This window comes from Crocodylus porosus, unplaced genomic scaffold (assembly GCF_001723895.1).
Source record: "Crocodylus porosus isolate Cpor-Errol unplaced genomic scaffold, CroPor_comp1, whole genome shotgun sequence".
In the NCBI taxonomy this organism is placed as follows: domain Eukaryota; kingdom Metazoa; phylum Chordata; order Crocodylia; family Crocodylidae; genus Crocodylus; species Crocodylus porosus.
Window position 1 is genome coordinate 3,524,563 of NW_017728916.1, and position 18,176 is coordinate 3,542,738.

Here is an 18,176-nt window from a genome sequence, read left to right on the forward strand (position 1 = left end):
GTTTCGTTTTGTCAAAACTCTTTTGCTGTTTTGATGCCGTTTTGACATTTCACCTATAGGCAATTTCGCAGTCAGTGCCAGGAAGATTGGTGCTGCCGCTGGCCCCAGCCGGCAGCATCAGCCTCCTGTCATCCAGCAGGCGAATAAGTGCTCGCCCGTGCCCCCGGGAGGGCTGTGCGGGCTGTGCCAGACTGTTCCCAGGGGTGTGGCCCTGATCTGCCTCCCAGATCACGGGAGGCTAGCGCTACTACCTGGGGCCAGCGGCAGGCAGGCCTGAAGCAAACCAGTTCATGTGGGGACCTGCCCCTGCCCCTGCCCCTGCCCCTGCCCCTGCCCTAGGATCGGGGCGGAGGCGGGTCCCCGCACGAGCTGATTTGCTCCAGGGTCCGCACCTTCCTCGGGTCAGCTCTGGTGCAGGGCCTGGGGAAAATCAGTTTGTGTGGGGACCTGCACCTGCCCTGATCCTGACGTGTCGGTGGGTTCCCACATGAGCTGATTTGCCCCGGGCCCGGCACCGTTCTCGGGTCGGCTCTCGTGTGGAGCCCAGGGTAAATCACTCCCAGTGGCTCACAGCCCCATGGAACTGAGCCCAGTGAAGGGAACGGGAGAGAAGCGCCAGGGCCGCACTTCGCCTCCCCTGACCAGGCTCAGGTCCCAGCGGGTCCCAGCCCCGTGGAACTCAGCCCGATGGCGGGAGGCAGAACGCAGCCCTGGCTCTGCCCGCCACCCGCCACTGGCTGGGCTCCGTGGGGCTGGCAGAGCCGATCAGACCATAGCCCGGCCGCAGGCGGTGGGCAGAGCTGGTGCTGCGCTCCGATCAGCTCTGCCAGCCCCACAAAGCGCAGCCTGGATGTTTCGAAATTCAAAACATTTCAAAACTTTCAAAACATTTCGACCAGCCTCATTTTGTTTTAAGGCTGTATTAAAGCCCTTCATTTTGTTTCAATTTCGCTGTTTCAAGCTCAAAACGAGTCAAAACAGCATTGAAACAAAACAGCTGGCAAAGCTTCACACAGCCCTAATGCCTACCACCATCCTTGTAGTCCAAGAAACCTGCCCTCTTTTCCCAGATGCCTGTGTTTCGAAACCAAGGAGCTATTCCATAGGGCCTTCAAGGTGCAGCCTGTTGCTGAAATTAAGCACCTGCCTCCCTAGGGGGTAAGCGGTTTCCCTCCCTTTCAATGTTGGTTTATTTTGTTTTGGTTTCAGTATGGTTGCATAAAAGGACTCTCTGCCTACATGCACCCAGCTTAGCCACTCTGCCTGGACTCGTATCCCACTAGCGTAAGCCCCACTAAAATCACAGTACCAGGGCTATGCAAGTTTAAGAAGCTGAGCTCCTCTTGTCTAAGCTCCCTGCAAATCAGCCGATTACAAGTGAGGTCTTTACAGTTTAATTCTCCACGCTGAGTTTAAACAGATAAAACTCATGCAGGTACTTGAGAGATCACCATGGACTGTCCCAGCCCCAAGCAGGAGATTTTTGGCTGATCTAGGCAAAGCCAGAATGTGCTTCTTGTGGGCCCTAAATTGCAGTACTGTTTTTTTTCTGAAGTTGTCTCTCATGATTAATAATCACTTAGGATGTGTATGCTGAGAGCTTATCTGCGGTCAAACTGTTCCTTGGTAAAGATGGAGGAGCCAGAACTGGGTTCCTATAGCCCCTAGAATTAAGCTGTGGGGATGGATGGATGGATGGATGGTGAGAGAGTGGTGGAAGGATAAGGGATTAATTATGAGAGAGTTCAAAGCAAAGTCTGGGAGAAATTATTTCCCATAAACACAAGGATAAAGTGCATCTCACCTGCTCTATTTCTGTGCTGTTAGAGAGATACAATGAATGTGACTTAGGCCTTAAATAGCACCTTTCTTTCAGAGATTTCACAGTATTTTACAAAGAGGCGCAAGCTTATTATTCCCCTGGGAAACCAGCTGCAGAGAGGTTAAGGAGAACAATTGCAGAAGTGGCCTAATTCTGCATTCTTTATTCCTTGGTTTTTCAGACTGAAATAAGCCAAGGTTTGATTTCTACTGGTGCAGACCATCTGTACCTTCTGTTGACTCCAATGAGAGTTACTAGTATGCTGTCAGAAAAGAACAGGGCCTCTGGAAGGGGCTATCTGTTGAAGCCCATTTTTGGTTTTTGCTTAAAGACTCCTATTTGTAAGGTCGTTTGGAATTACTAACTTCCATACACATTGGCCTTGCCCTCTTTCAACTTTTGCTTCAAAGGCTGGTGACAGTACAGTATCAGCAGTTTCATCCTAAAACATTCTCTTGACAGCAGATTGCTTGCAAATGAGACATGCATACAACTGTAGCTCTTCAAACAGTTTAATTCTTTGTCATGCTTTTCCAGCCCTGTGGTCACCAGGAGTTTGTAGGCAGTTCTTCTTTTTCTCTTGTAAAAATTTCTCTGCTTCTTGTATCACTTTCACTTTTCCTCTGTATTTTACTTACAACCTTCCAACACAGTGAATAGGAGTTTGGGGGTTGGTCAGTTTCCATCTTGGGTTATGTATATGTTCTAGAATTGCAGTCTCACATCAGTGATGCATGAACCTCTACAGGTCTGAAAATCTCCAGATCTAAGGGAACTGAGACCAAACCTGAGCTAGAAACCCCACTCATAGCCTGATCCTCTGCTCTGAGAAACAGAAGAGGCTCAATGCAGGGATAGCCTGAGATTCTCTGTGGTGAAACTGTGATTAATCATAACATCTTGATCAAATACTGGACCTCACTCTGATGACTGGGAGTCTCTAGGTTTCTAACCTTACTGTTTTCTTCTACAGAATCCCTGAAGTGTGACAACTGATCTGAAATGGCAGACAGATCCAAGTAAGAGCATTTCTTTTCTTCTCCTGTGACACGGGGAGGCAGCCTGCGTCCCGTAGTGAGTGGATGGGACGGAGTGTATATTGCTGCTTTTTCTCACTCCAGCTTGGTGCAATCTCCATTTTGCCCAAGACATTTGGTATGAAATCTTACCACTTTGGACTTAGTCTGCAGGATTTTGGCGAATCCAGATTGGCTTCTTAGGTACTTTTAGTTAACACTTCAGCAGGCCTAGAAGTCATCTGCCTGGCCCCAAAAGGTTGATTCAGTGAAAAAGATAAGGTACCCTGGCTCCCTGTGCCTTTGAAGGAACATTCAGAAAGCCTGGACCATTATCAGGGGGCTGGTGAGAACTTGCCAATAGGAAACACAAAGCACAGGGTTGCATCTGAACTCTCAGCCTCTCCAGAGCTGAAGCACCTGACCCAGGGCTACACACATTAGACAATTCCTTCACTGCAAGATCCAGAATCCTCTTGTGAGGCAGGTACTTAAATGAGTGCAGCTGTGGTCCCACTGTCTACTTTTGACATAATAACTTAGTGATCAGGACACTTGCCAGTACCTGTAACACTTGGGTTTAAACTTTAATCCCCCCTCACCCTGATGGGATTCAAACCCACATCTCCCACTTCCCAGGAGAGCACCCTCCACTTTTCTGTCGAAGCTGTGCCGCTCTGCATCCAAGAAGGCAATGGCCTTCAGGCCAGGAGAGCAAGCAAGAGGGAGTCTGGCTCTGGATTCTGATGGGTAGGGCACTCAGCTGGGAGAAGGCAGCCCTGAGATCCAGTCACACTTTTAGGACTATTTCTGGTTCTTTCCAATGACTGGTTAATGTACATTAAAATAGTTGAGGGGAGCAGGGATTGGTTCCCTCTGGGGATTTAGGAAAAGTTCAGGGGCTACTGCTTCTTCTGTCTGGACCACCACAGAAGTCAGACAACAGTGGGGCACCCAGCTGCTCAGACTGGGAGGCTTCTGCCCATGCTCAGAAGTCAATAGTTAGGTGTGTAAAGCCCTGTCCTGCTGATCACTGTGTTCTGCAGACATTCACTCAGTCTTCCTTCCCAAGTGCATGCACATATGCCAGCATACATATTCCTATCTCTTCCTTTTTTGGGTCTGCATACAGCTGAACATAAACAAGCACATACAGATATATTTGCTATTAAGCTTTCTAGTCTTTGTGCCCCAGTAGATCTTAGAGGATCTTGGATTTTGTTGTGCAAGTGGAGAAATGAAACCATCTGCTGTTAATTTAGAAAAGGTAAATTAAGATCTTGAACTGCTGTGATCCAGAGTGAGAGAGGCCCACGTGAACAGCTGCCACTGCACGTGATTGAAAGATGATTGCCAGAAGTCAAGGCCAAATGCCATCATCCCATCCAGCCAAGTGGCAACTGGTGTGTGCATGCCTGTCACAGCATGTTCTCAGCTCCCTCCTGGGACAGTCCTGCTGCAATGCCACCAGGCTGCCTTTGGTTCTCTCTCACATGGGACTGGAACATGTCTTTCTGTGTTTCTGTCAGGGATAGGCAGGAACTTCATGCATGTGTGAATTTAGCTGTGAGTGACAGGGACCTTGACCACATTTGGCCTAACCATGTTTCTGCCAGGTTCAAGTAATGTCAGCTACAGCACAGTATTACACAAGTGCTCCCATGCTCCAGCCCAGAGCTCAGCCTGCATCTGTGGGAAGGCATTACCTAATGTTTGTGCTGAACAGCACCGGAAGGTAGGATTACAGTAATGGGATTGACACTGAAAGCCACTTCATCATCCTAGCATCAGCCTCTGCTGGTGAGGATGTCATGGTAACTTTAACCCTTCTCTATCTGGGCCAGAAGCCAATAAGATAGGATCAAAGGAACTGCCAGCCCGACACAAGCCGCTCGCCTCCCTACTCAAACATCCCGGCTCCTGCCCAGATCTGACCAGTGGTAGCAGCTCTCCATCATGCAGGGGGCTTTGTGCTCCCAGTGCCAACACATAGGCAGAGATGAGGAAGTGCAGCAGCTTGACCTGAGGGATCAGAGCAGTGCTGTGTGGTTCATGCTTTCTGGGGAAAGGAAATACACATGCTGGTCTGCCTGTCTTCAGGGAGCTGCTCTCTAACTAACATCTCACCTGGCACTTCAGTGCTTTTCTCACCTGCCCTTAAAATATGACCTGTGGCAACAGCACACCTACCACTCCTCCACACCAGGAATAGTCTGCTCAAGTGGTAGGCAGAGAAACCCACAACACTGAGAGCTCAGGAAACATCATATTCCCTTCCCACAGCTCTTGAATTTGCACCAGGCAAGAACAGACCAGGAAGGTCTGAGCTTGCAGGTTTGGGGCCTGAGCAGGCTAGGAACTGTCCCCCTAGAGATTGTGAAAGTACAGACTTATTCCACCTCAGGTTGATGTTATGCAGCCTCCAAAACCAGCCTCAGTCCCCAACTCCCTCCTTCCTCCTGGGTGAACAGACTTCCCTCTGATTCCTTTCTCTGAAGTCCACACTTTGGAAGGAACCAGGCTGCAGGAATACTCAAATTTGTCACACACTTTTCTCATGTATTTGTGTTTGTTTCCTTCTCAGAGTCTTTAAGAAAACCAGCCCCAATGCAAAGGTAAGTCCAGGCTGGGTGTAGGAATTCCTGGTGGGCTGTGGAAGTCTATATCCCAAGATACTTCATGTGTTGGGCCAAATGGTATCTAATTTATTTGGGTGCTGCTAAAAAAGGTTGGTAGGCACATACATGTCAAAGGCTCCACGTGGGTGAATGTACTCATATTGCACCCCACGTGTTGGCACTGGATTTAGCACCCTGTGTTGGCACCAGATACCTTGTTCTGGGGGGACCCAAATCCTCAGACTGACTATGACTTCTCCATTTGATAATAGGCAAATTTTATTGATACACAGTGATAGCAAATAAGAATAATGTAGGCAAGACAAACAGAATAACCCCCTATTCCCTGATTCTATATCTACCAGTACTAGCGCTATCACAGACAGAAGGTGTCTGGCCGGTATGCAAGCTTCACCCTGAGGTTCTCTCTTGAATGTCAGATGTCAGCACCCTGGAGGTTGAATGCCGAGGCCCGCCCGCCCAGTGGAGTGGGTGAGATGGGCTGGTGGTATGCCATCTGTCCATGGCGGCCTTGGGTTCCCCTCTCGGGGACCCTTTGGTGTTCTGAAATCACTCCTTTTGTAGTCTTTCTCTCCTTTCATGACTCTTCATTTCTGGGCATTGTTGATTGGTCTCCCTGTGGTCATCATATTGTCCACATTCTGTCCTGTCAGCATATTCTTTTGTTTCCCACAAATCCACCACACGCATGCATCTTAATTTGGTTATTTGCCAGGCATCCTAATTTGGTCTGTTCACCAAAACCAGTAATCCCACAGGGCTCTGCAGTTGGGCACTGTGACATGGCACCAAAGCTGCAGAGTCCCATATCTCTGTTTGGGTATACTATTCATGATATGAAACAGTGTGGTACATGTCTTCAATTTCCCAGCTTGTGTGTCTGTTGGCTTCAGACACGGTGGGCTTTGAAAGAAGCTGTGTCACAAACAGACTTTTAGAAACCAATTAACTCTTGTTGTTCCCCTGGATCTTGCTCTAATGCATATCTACTTTACCTACAAATCAGTTCCCAAAATCAAACCTCTAAATATCATTTTCGAGCCATCATCACTGAGATTTTCTCTCCCTTTGAACTCCCTCTCATTCTCCTTCTAATGCCCCTGCCACCGTGTTACTGTAGTGCTTCCCTTTCCAGGAAAGAACTTTTCTTCAGCTATAGTGAGACCCCCTTTAAATGATGAAAGCTCTTCTGCTAAATTGGATAATCAATCAGAGCTCCAAACAGTAATCCCAGCCAAGGCTACATGCTTGAGAACTGCTAGGGACTGAGTAGAAAACAATAACCTGTTTATTTTCTGTCCTTGCTTCTGTTCTTCCACTTCACACTGCTTCCAGCTCTCCATCTACCTGGGGAAGAGAGATTTTGTGGATCATGTTGATTATGTAGAACCCGTAGGTGAGTAACTTGATCTTCACCTTGTAAGCCAGAATCCTTTACGTATGACATTGCATCTCATTGCTGTGTAGTTCACTGTTCAACCACAGACAGTTTTGAGGGGCCAGATCCACAGTGTGTAGTTGATTCCTATCAGAATAAGCAACAGGAAGAAGTTAAACCTGTGAGAGGCAATTATCTCCACTTCCTGCAAATGTCTGTAATAAAAGGCAAAGGCCTAGAGGCAGAAAAATCTAGACTCCCAGAGCAAACATGTCACTATGTTTTTGAGAGTATTTTAGGAAGTGTCATGAGCTCTTTAACATGCAGTTCCAGTGTGACAGAGCTTTTGTTTTTAGAGATGGAGAAAGGAGATCATTTTGGTGACTAAATTTTATGGGTAAATTGTATTTTTAGAAGGATGCTTCCAGCACTTGCAACCTCCTTGGCAAGTTCCCTCCTCCTGTAAAAGCTGACCTTGCCTGTGCTTTGTGTGCTTCCTTGTAGATGGTGTCATCTTGATTGATCCAGAATATCTGAAGGATAGAAAAGGTACATTTCTGTACTATCAAGACATAGGTATTGAGGCTGTAATGAGAAGATCTTAAAAGTGATGCAATAAGCTATTTTTTAGCACATGTGATTGTCAAATGCCTGCTGGCAGTCCAGTGAGTCTCCTAGTTCAAAGCTGCTAATGAAAAGAAGCCCCTTCTCTCTTGTTTTCTCCTCTCCTCCCTTCTTCTGTCTGAGGAACTGATTCTGAAGGTATAAGAGCCTGGAAGAAACAAGTTAATGGATCTTCCTAGCTCTAGACTGAGCTTTAGAAATGTAGCCCTAGAAAACTGGGTCAAGTTTCTGCTTGTGTGATTTGAATCAGATTGGGTCAGGTTTCTGCTCGTATGACTTTGTTTTTAATTCTGAAGAGTCATTAAATATGGTCTCTTCTGCCTCCTCAGCCCATCTAATCCACCTGCCCTTCTGTTATCTCCATTCCTTCTTTTTGCTTCACTCTTTTGTTTTCCCTAACCCTTTCCTCTTTTAATTTCCATCTCTCCTGCACTGGCTCCAGTGTTCGTGACCCTGACATGTGCATTCCGCTATGGCCGAGATGATCTGGATGTTATTGGTTTGAGCTTCAGGAAGGATATCTGTGCCATGGCCACTCAGATTTATCCTTCTGTGCCAAAACAGGCACCAGCAACCCTCACTCCATTGCAGGAAAAGCTGATGAAGAAGTTGGGCGAGAATGCTTACCCTTTCACTTTTGAGGTAGGAACTACTTGGACTGCAGGGCTCTTCCAGTAAGAGTGAAGCACCATTTCTTGCTCTACACAGATGCTCTGCGGCTGTGAAGCAGTAGCTCTTTGTGTGCCCAATAAAATGAGACAGGATCTGTGGCAACTAAGTCAAGAGCATAACTCCTGCTGATATCCTCTGCTCTATCAAGATGAACATGAGTCGTCAGTGTGATAAATCATCCAGTGTGATAAAGCTAATTGCGCTTTATCATGCATCAGCAGATGCATGACAAAAAGAACCAAGGGAGTGATACTTCCCCTCTATGCGGCATTTGGAGACTGCAGTCAGAGTGCAGTTGGATGGTCAGACTGCAGTTGGAGTACTTTGTCCAGTTTTGGGCACTGTACTTTAAGACGGATGTGGATCACCTCGAGAGGGTCTAGAGGAGGGCCACTCGTATGGTTAAGGGTTTACAGGTCAAGCCCTATGAGGAAAGACTAAGGGACCTGGACCACTTCATCCTTAGAAAGGCTGCAAGGTGATCTTGTGGCCACCTACAAATTCATTAGCGGGGTGCAGCAAGAAATCAGAGATGCTCTGTTCATCAGGGCGCCTCTTGGGGTAACGGAGCAATGGTCACAAACTGACAGAGAGCAGATTTAGGCTGGATACCAGGAAAAACTTCTTCATGGTAAGGGTGTCCAAAATTTGGAATGGGCTTCCAAGGGAGGCGGTGCTCTTCCCTACCTTGGGGGTCTTTAAGAGGAGGTTGGATAGGCATCTGGTTGGGGTCATTTGACCCCAGCACTCTTTCCTGCCCAGGCAGGGGGTTGGACTCAATGATCTGTTGAGGTCCCTTCTGACCTTAGCATCTATGAATCAATGCAGGTATCCCTATGCTGGTGGGAAAATGGAGTCAGGATTTTCCTTGGGGAAGTGGAGAAGGAACTTGGTCAGAACCAGCTGGGGGTGAGGTTTGGTGTTTTTGATAAAGATTTCCTTTCTCCTCTAGATTCCAACCAACTTGCCCTGCTCAGTCACTCTCCAGCCAGGGCCAGATGATGTTGGAAAGGTGAGTTACTGTCTCAGACTCATTTCACACTCCCTGTTGGTCAGGATGATATAGAGCTAGTCAGATGGATTTAGAACAGCTGCCCCCAGCTGGAGGCTCCAGCAGAGCAAGCCTGTTCCCAAGAGCAGATACCCACTACTAGGATGGGGAGGAGATGTGAATAAGTATAACCATGAGTGCTTTTCATCCCAGAAGGAAGTTGAGGGAAACTCCCCCCTCAGGCCCTGGACCAATAACCTCTGTACTGCACATATTTCCTTTAGGCCTGCGGAGTGGACTTTGAAGTCAAAGGATTTTGTGCTGAAAATCTGGAGGAGAAAATTCACAAGAGGTATTTCCAGAGGATTCTCTCCTTTTCTTGTGCTTCTGAGGCAAAAGGACCAAGTTTCTTCCAAGGTCACATCCCTGCAAAGGGCTCACCTTGGATTTGCACTTCTAACTGAGGTCTGCCTCCGTCCTGGTTTGTGCTTTTGATTTAAGCCCCTGTTTTTATTTCTGATGCCTCTTAAAAACAGACTGTTGTTTGTACTTGACACCAGAGGTCAGAAAGAAGGGAAGACTCTGCTGAAGAAAGCCTGCTTTCCTTCATTCTTATAGATCAAGCTGGAGCAGGAGGGCTGTTATGGGTGGACTCCCTTGGGGAGACCCAATCCTCTCCTGTCTCTGTGCTGTGCCTCAGGGCCTGGTCATTTCTCATCCCTACAGGAATTCAGTGAGGCTGGTGATCCGAAAAGTCCAGTTTGCTCCACTGAACTTGGGTCCGGCCCCAAAGGCAGAGACTACTAAGCAGTTCATAATGTCTGACAAGCCACTGTACCTTGAGGCCTCGCTGGATAAAGAGGTTGGTACACCTGCACGGAGTCTGCCCCTGCAGCCTGCTGCACATCACAGAGAGATACTCTCTGAACTCTCAGTACTGGGTGCTTTCCCTTTCCTTCAGAGCCTGGCATATGCTGCCCCCTCCCTTGGCTGCTATAGACTGTTTATAGCAAAAATACCGAGCTAGGAAACAGAGCCTCTGAGACTGAGTCTCCCTAGCTGCCAAGTCTCCTGACCTATGAGACTCTTTGTGTCTCATATTCTGGAGGCCAGAGCTCCACATCTGGGCCTTAGCAGCATTCTGATCCCAGGGACCGATTTGGGGTTAGCAAGATTTCCCCTGGGACTCAAGTGTCTTCAGTGCTCTCTGAAGAGCCTCATGAGTAGCATTTGTCACTGGTTTGCAAACAAATCAGGAGCTTCACCCCAGCCAGGACCTTGGAAAAGCTGTTTCACCCTTGTGTAACTCTTAAGGGGGGTTAGTGAGAATACAGAGGATTTATCTTCTGTATCTAAATTTCTGCTGCCAGGAAACAGCCCCTTTTTAACAAACTTAAGGGTCAAGAGGAGTTTGGAACTCTGACTGAGCATGATTTCTTCCTTCTCCATGGATGGAAAGGGAAAGGTCTTGTTACATGTTGCATATGCATTTCCTGTGGGTCCCAGCATCCTCATGTTTCATGCCACAAACCTCTCCAGGTCTATTTTAGTCCTTACTTTGGTGCCTGTCAGTCACTACAATGTGAGCACCTGGTTGGGTGCATAACACTTGGCTATTTCAAGTTCAGCAGCTCACAACATAACCAACCCCATTGTGATTGCAGATCTATTACCATGGTGACCCAATCAGTGTCAATGTTAACATCAACAACGCCACATCCAAGATTGTGAAAAAAATTAAAATAACAGGTACAATGCACCCCCCAGGCCTCAGCTGAATGTTTTCCCTGCTGCAGTCCTGCCTGCTCCCACATCCCACATTCATCCTCCTCCACCCTGCCCTTCATCCTCCACCTTGCACATGCCCTACACATGAACCTTTAAAACTCCTCAGGGTTCTGACTGTATAAATAAATGCATCTGTGGGCTCTAAAATCTCACTTCTTCCATGCCCCATCAATATGTGAGCAATGCTGTCTGGACAGCAAGCCTGAAGGCCTCACCTCTTCTCCTCTTCCTTTTTTACTGACCTAAGTGAAACCAGGAGCCTGGATTTCCTGGCTTGGACCATTTTCTTGCCATTGTAGTTTCTTTGACTGCAGTGGTGTCATTCCTGATGGACACCAGTGTATATAAGAGAGAACCACACTCAACTTGAGGGCTACATTAGAGAGTTGATAGTTTCATTAGGCACGATTTGTCCTGTAGTTCTTATGTTTTTCTTAGAGTTCAGGCTGATGGGGGTGGATGAGATACAGGGGACAAGTGGCTTGCACTCCATGTGTCATGCTTCATGTGGACTAACTAGGAAAATCTCTGGGAACTTCCCCTTACTTTCAAAGGCCCTGGAAGAGAGGAAGGTGTGTGCACATGCCCACACACAGTAGCTGATGTCACTACTGTGATAACATTGTTTTCTCTTTCTCTCTCACCAGTGGAGCAGATCACAGATGTGGTTCTTTTTTCATTGGACAAATATACCAAGATTGTATGTAATGAAGAGATAAAGTAAGTAAGAGGCAGTAGCAGGTGTTATCCCTTGAACTTGACTGGCTAGCAGAGAAGAGATGACATTGCTTCGGTTACAGCTTAAGATCCTCTAGGTCTAGGGAGGCCCTGAGGAGAACTGGGAAGTGGCTCAGGCCTCAGACAGAGCTGAGTTCTGCTCCTAGCTCTGCCTGCTGGGGGTGACTTTAGGCAAGTCCTTTTCTCCTTGAAGGAAGAGGAATGTGATAAGAGGGAATGAGAGGGGGTAGGAAGGGACATCCTGATGGGTGAAAAAAGAAGTATCATATATAGTAAATACTGAAAAATCAAGTAAGAGTTTTGAAAAAGATATCAGCCCCCCTCACCCAGCATTAGCCAGCATCTAACTGGGGTTTAGGTGGAAATGGCCGGAGGGCAGATTATCACACAACTGCCCCCTGCAGGGATTCTTATGCCTTCCTCTTGAGTGTATGATGCTGGCCACTGTTAGAGATGGGTCCAGGCCAGTCTGGTCTAGCCATTCTTATGTTCCTTTGTAAAAGAAGAGGTATCGATTAAGGGGAAAAGGGTGAAAGGATGGTAAAAGGAAGGGCATGGGAACAAGGAAAGGAGGGACATAGGGAGGGGGGATGTAAGCTGCAAGGGGGGAAGTGGATCACTCAGGGGCTGTAGCCTGATCCAGCCCAAGCATAGTTGCTTGGGGGCTACAATCACTGGCTGTTCTGTGGCACAGCAGCAAGCTACGCAGGATCCCAGGTTTCCAACATTTCAGCTGTTCTGAGCTTTCTTCTCTGCACACTTGCAGTGAAACGGTGGCTGCCAATTCCACTGTCTCCAAAAGCTACACAGTGACCCCCACCCTAGCGGCCAACCGTCAGCAGCGTGGCCTGGCACTCGATGGCAAACTGAAGCATGGGGACACCAACCTGGCCTCCAGCACCATGTAAGAGATGGACCTCCTCCCTACCACCACTGCTTATTCTTTGCTCTCTTTGCCTGTCTTATCAGTGTCCAGAGGCCAGAGAGAAACTTCTCCAGTGCAGCCCCCACTGCTGCTATTCCCACACAGGGGCCCACCACATGGCAATTCTCCTCAGTCAGTCCTGGTCTGAGTTGCTCTTTGTGTTTCTGTTTCTAAGATGCTCCTGAGCTGAGATTTAGTCATGCTGGATAATCAGGAGATCCTGTGATGGGTACAGATACCCACTGGTTCATAATGAGGTATAAACCCATGATCCTGACCATGCCCTTTAAAAGAGCCTGCAGCACCCTACATGAAAGGAAATGCATAAGCTCTAGTGCTGAGATTAAATTCCAGCTGAGGCAGTTATGTTCACCCCCTAGAAACTCTTCCACAGCCTCTGTAGGTGCGCTGTTCTTCTCTCCCCAGCCTGTTCTGCAGTATCACTGTGTGCTGTTACACACTCACTTCACTGTGTACTGCTACACACACAGTTGACTGTCTGCAAGATGGGGCACTATGAATATGATGGATCTAAAGCAAGTGTGGCAGTGTAGGGATGACTGAAACCTGTCTCAGAAAGCTGTGAATTAGGCCCACTCTACTGATCTGGCATATCATATACCAGAGAGTGCTTTTTTGACAGTCCTTCTCTGCTATCTCTTGTAGCCTAAGACCTGGCATGGAGAAAGAGGTCCTGGGGATCCTGGTCTCCTACAATCTGAAGGTCACCTTGGTGGTATCCAGAGGAGGGTGAGCCTCATTCTGCTACTTAGAGTGGGAGCTTCTTGGGGCAGGGACCGTCCTTTGGTTCTGTCAGCACACAGCTCACTGGGGTACTGGTCCACGTCTGAGACTTCTGATTGCTACCACAACACCACTGCCACCAGTAACAGCAACACACAGGTGATGAAGTAACAATATCCAAGGAAATAGCTCAATACCTGGGCTTCTTAGTTTATCATTGGACCACCTTATACCCTACCAAACCTTGGAGTAACCAGGTGTTGCCCCATCTTCATGGTATCCATTCTATATGTGAAATCTAATCTGAATATGAGCCTTGGATTCTCTACATTTTCACTCACAGGTCACGTCCCCATTTATGCCCCTGAACCTCACATTTAGTATACAGCATCCTCTAATGCCTGTCATCCTCTCTTAGAACAGGAGGATAGCAAGAGGCTTCTTGAGGTGGACACCTGGTCCTTAAAGAAATGCCATCTGTTGCTCTATCCCGCTCTTTCAGACAGCCCTAATCATGATATGCTGAAACTGTGCCAACTGGGAAAAGGAATACTGTCTGTCTGCTCAGCTGAGTCTCCAGTGACCTTTCCACACCTAGTTGTTGTCCCAGAAGTAGAGACTCTTGATACATTATATGACATCCACTATTGGCACACCTAGCTACCACAACAGCAACTAGAAATCACATAGCCAATATAATGGCAATAAAATGAAAAGCCTCCTTCTGCTTAAGATGCTATTTTCTACTCCTTCATGATACTTGTATTTGTTTTATTTTTCTTTGGATGAATTCTGTGTTCTTTCTTTCATTTCCACAGCATCCTGGGAGATCTCACTTCAAGGTAAAAAATTAGTTCATTGACTGTTATCTAATGGAGTCCCTCCTCACGAATCTTGGCATTGGGATGGTGACAGGGGCCCAGTTACAGTGATGAATATTGAGCAGCTTCCAGCCACACACACACCTTCACACTTTACATGTGGATATGATTGTCAAAGCCCCACATAATCTGTATAGTGCTGTCCTGCATCCTTTGCATGGTGTATCCTCTTCTATAAGAGCTTTTGTTCCTTGCCTGGCTGTTAATGTGGTTATTTAGTAAGCAACTTGTACTAAGAGAACATTATTGGAAGGTGAGGAGACACGATTATGCGGAAGTTCCTTGTCTAGCCCAAATCATGATTCAGAGGTCTGACTTCTCTGCAATTCACTCTGTGAGCTGAATTTTGAACCCCCACATTGAAAGCTGAGGGATTCTTCACACTGAACATGCAGCTGCTCCCTACCCTGTTCAGGCCTCACAAAAGTTAAACTAAAATTATGCTTATTATAGTTTTAATGATCTTTTTATTGCAAAGTACTGAGGGATGTTTCTGTGCACGGGATCTATAAGCAAGAAAAAAAAAAGAGACAGCTACATTTCTATTCACACTCATGGCAGTCTTTTAAAGTCCAGGGAGTTAACACACTCTTCCCTCCTGACTATCCCTGTGTAATTCTTCCCTTCAAGTGCTATGTTTTTTCTTTCAGTGATGTTGGTGTTGAGTTGCCACTTATTCTCATGCACCCAAAGCCAACTGATGGTGAGTGATTAAGTTACAATACCATTTCCATGAAAGAAATAGCAGGAAGGAGTAAGATGCATGTTCACAGGGGGGCGTCAAAAGACTTAAAACATTTTTTCCCCCTTTAATCTGTTGAAGCAGCTCATGAAAACGAACTCAAATGGAAACAAACCCTAAAGCCTTCTCCAAGGGAAGCAGTTCAGTTAACCCTTCTCCTGTCTCCCTGCTTCTTGTGTGGTTAACATGGAAGGTCCAACAATCCTTGAGAGGCTTCTATTATTCCCACCCTAATACTAAACTGAGCTTCTACACTTTCTGAAACTGGCCATCACTGGGTTCTCATGATGCCTCTACAGTGTGCTATTGATACCATAAGCAATGTGAAAAAGCACTGCCTGTGATTTAGAGTCCACTGTGACCCATGGCTTTAGAAATAAGATCTACTCCCACTTACTTTTCAGCCCTGTTCTGCCTATGTAAGGCCATGTAGCGAGTGCAAACTATAACATGCTTCAGGGAATGTTTGCAGTGGGGTTGTCAGAGCCCTAGATTTTGACAGGACCATCTTGTTTCCTTCAAACTTGGTTTGCAGAAGATGTATTATCATCATCAAAACTGAATGTTGCATTTTAACACCAATGCCATAGGTTTGTGTTGAAGGAACTAGTGGTAGGGATGGTAATCTTGTGGCCAGCCACGAGCTGAGGCCAGTGATTTGTGGAATTATTAGTCCCATTTTGCAATTGCAGATTTGAGCCACTAACCCCAAGACAAAGAATGGGTGGACTGTGAACTGAACTTAATGCTTATTTAGCATAACTGAAAGGAAACAGTTATACTAAATATGAAACTCAATCAGGTTTGTAAAAGCAATGGGATTAGCCAAGCATCTGCTGAATCCAAACTTCTCTCATGAGTCTTACTCACTGGGAGGGAAAAGTATTGATTTTGGCTTGAAAGAGAAGGTATAAAATGTTCAAAATATTGCACTCTGTGAAGTGTCTGATCTTCCACTGTAATCAGGCAACTAAAATAGAGCAGCCATTTTCAGTTCTTTGCCTCAGAATGTGTCCTTCCTGCAGAAACATATCAACACCAAGAATATGTGCTTTTTGAAAAGTCTGTCTCAAACCAATTAGTGTCCATTTTTCTTTGCTGCTTTGTGGTGCATTTACAACTGGACCATAGATGTGCCAAGGTAAGACAAAGTCTTTTTGGAGTTTATACTACCATTTTCTACAAACATTGTTAAGTAAACTCAAACACAGCTGTGATGAAATAATCTGCTCCAAGTCCAATGTGTGGTTATGGAGCCATCCCATGACTATCTGAGATGAAAAGATACAGGCCTTGTAGACTTGTATTCTTGCATCAGAACAGAAACTGTGTGACGTTATAGCTAAAATGAGTACCCAAAGAGGGCTAGGAGAAATCACTGCTGAGCAAGGGCGTACGTTTCGCAATTTCACTTTATTTTGTGCATTTCTGATTTTCCTTCCCTTTGTGGAAATCAAAAGTCTCTGTTGTTCAAGACCCAAATCTTTATATTACTTCATTGTTTTCTGAAATGAGTTCCTGTCAGTGACTCAGTTTTATTGGTTTATGCGCTGTATGGAGCTCTGGTAAGCTTGCTCTGTGCTAGTCCAGATTTCCATCTCTGGCTCCTATCAGCACAACTCAGAACACAGACAATAGCTGTCCCATTGCTGTTGTTTTCTCGGTAATTCCAGCAGACTGCAGGTCATTGAAGTTCAGTGGCTGCTGGAAGCTGCACTCAAAAGACACTGGCCTATAAGCAAACTGCAGCCTAAAAAAAAAAAAAAAAGGAGTAGAATTGTATGCAGAGAGGCCAGATGGATTCTTTACAGCAGTAAATCCTGTAGCTATAGTAACTGGCATAGGAAGTAATTAAAATACTCAAGGACTATCCCAACAGTACGTAAACCCAGGAGGAGAATTCCACCAAGTCCCACCACATGCCAATGGGCTGAGTTAGCCTTACAAGATGAAGGCTTGCGTTCCCTTGGTAATTCTGTTTAGCTCCAGGATAATCTGTCCAAATCATTTCTACTGTAGAAGTCCACTTCTACAGCTGGTAGATATCTGTGTCAATCCAAGTTTAACTCCGTTACAAAAACACCCTCTGAGATATCCCACCATTCTGAGTCCATCTGTAGCATTGCAGTGTGCAAGCCACAGATTCCATCCACCCAGGACTTTGATCCTTTATTGCAGGACCATGAAAGTCCCATGTTTTTGTCTTGTTGCATCCTGGAAGCTGCTACTGGGAGAGAGATGCTGCTGCTCAGGAGATGTGCATAGACATGCATGAATAATCAGAATATTTTGAGGACAGGTAGAGCTGGGGAGCTCTGTTAAGCATTTTCACACCAAAGAAAATCTGACTCTGAGGACCCAATTAGGTTATTTCCTCCTCTCAGCCAGAAGGACCTTGCTGATCTAGCCGTCTTTTATTCCATGCAGAATTTGCTGAGTTATTGAAATTTTGAAACTTGTCTTGCTGATCTTCTTCTCTTCTTTATTTCCCCATCTGTTTTGTGGCTCTTTCTGCACTTCTCTCTTACCAGGAGGTACCTAATACTTTCTCTGTCCACTTTTTGGGTCTTGATATAATCCTGTGATTTAAGAAATCTTTTTAGAAGCAGGGAGTGTATGTATGCCTCACTGAGGGTCCTGGGTTTAACAGCATTGCCATATTGAACAACTACTTACTGTTCACCAGCACATCTGGTATATTGCAGTCAGTGAATTCTTTACAGCAGGAAGTCCTGTAGCTGAAATAATCAGTGCAGGAAATAATGAAAGACACCAAGAACTGTTCCAACAGGACACATGGCACCAACTTCATCTGCAAGTGTTCAGAGTTCCCTTGGGTTGAACCTGAGCATGTAGAGGCAACAAAGCATTCCTGAGCTGGGAAGGTGCACAGAGGAGTCCTCTGAGATCGGGTATTAACAGAGTGGGTATTAGCTGGGTGTTGAGTCCATAGTAGGACTCTGAAACCTGGTCCTTTTGGTCTGAGAAGGGACTTTGCCCTTTTCACTGCCCTCCTTAGGATTTTCATACTGTGCTGCTAAGGCAGATGGCATTTCACCAAAGGCCCAGTTCTGAAACCTCACCATACTCTGTTCTGCTTTGCAGTGAGGAGGACATTGTGATAGAGGAATTTGCTCGCCAGAATCTCCAGGGGGAGAAGGATGATGACGATGACAAGGAGGAACCTGACAAAGAAGGAAGTTAACTTGCTCCCTG

General features: G+C 46.3%; 1 protein-coding gene across 4 annotated transcripts in view; it reads left to right on the forward strand.

Annotated features, from left to right (window-relative positions):
- ARR3 (arrestin 3) overlaps window positions 1–18,176 on the forward strand; it is a 29,146-nt gene extending 10,970 nt beyond the window's left edge. For all 4 annotated transcript variants that reach the window (XM_019536243.1, XM_019536244.1, XM_019536242.1 and 1 more), the window contains 16 exons: window positions 2,796–2,841; window positions 5,423–5,453; window positions 6,813–6,873; window positions 7,360–7,404; window positions 7,922–8,121; window positions 9,104–9,163; window positions 9,427–9,494; window positions 9,869–10,004; window positions 10,807–10,891; window positions 11,578–11,650; window positions 12,435–12,572; window positions 13,260–13,343; window positions 14,156–14,179; window positions 14,869–14,921; window positions 16,092–16,101; window positions 18,066–18,176. In XM_019536243.1, the coding sequence (XP_019391788.1) occupies window positions 2,825–2,841; window positions 5,423–5,453; window positions 6,813–6,873; window positions 7,360–7,404; window positions 7,922–8,121; window positions 9,104–9,163; window positions 9,427–9,494; window positions 9,869–10,004; window positions 10,807–10,891; window positions 11,578–11,650; window positions 12,435–12,572; window positions 13,260–13,343; window positions 14,156–14,179; window positions 14,869–14,921; window positions 16,092–16,101; window positions 18,066–18,165 (1,185 nt within the window). In that variant the 5' untranslated portion in view covers window positions 2,796–2,824 and the 3' untranslated portion in view covers window positions 18,166–18,176. The remainder of the gene's footprint in view (window positions 1–2,795; window positions 2,842–5,422; window positions 5,454–6,812; window positions 6,874–7,359; window positions 7,405–7,921; window positions 8,122–9,103; window positions 9,164–9,426; window positions 9,495–9,868; window positions 10,005–10,806; window positions 10,892–11,577; window positions 11,651–12,434; window positions 12,573–13,259; window positions 13,344–14,155; window positions 14,180–14,868; window positions 14,922–16,091; window positions 16,102–18,065) is intronic.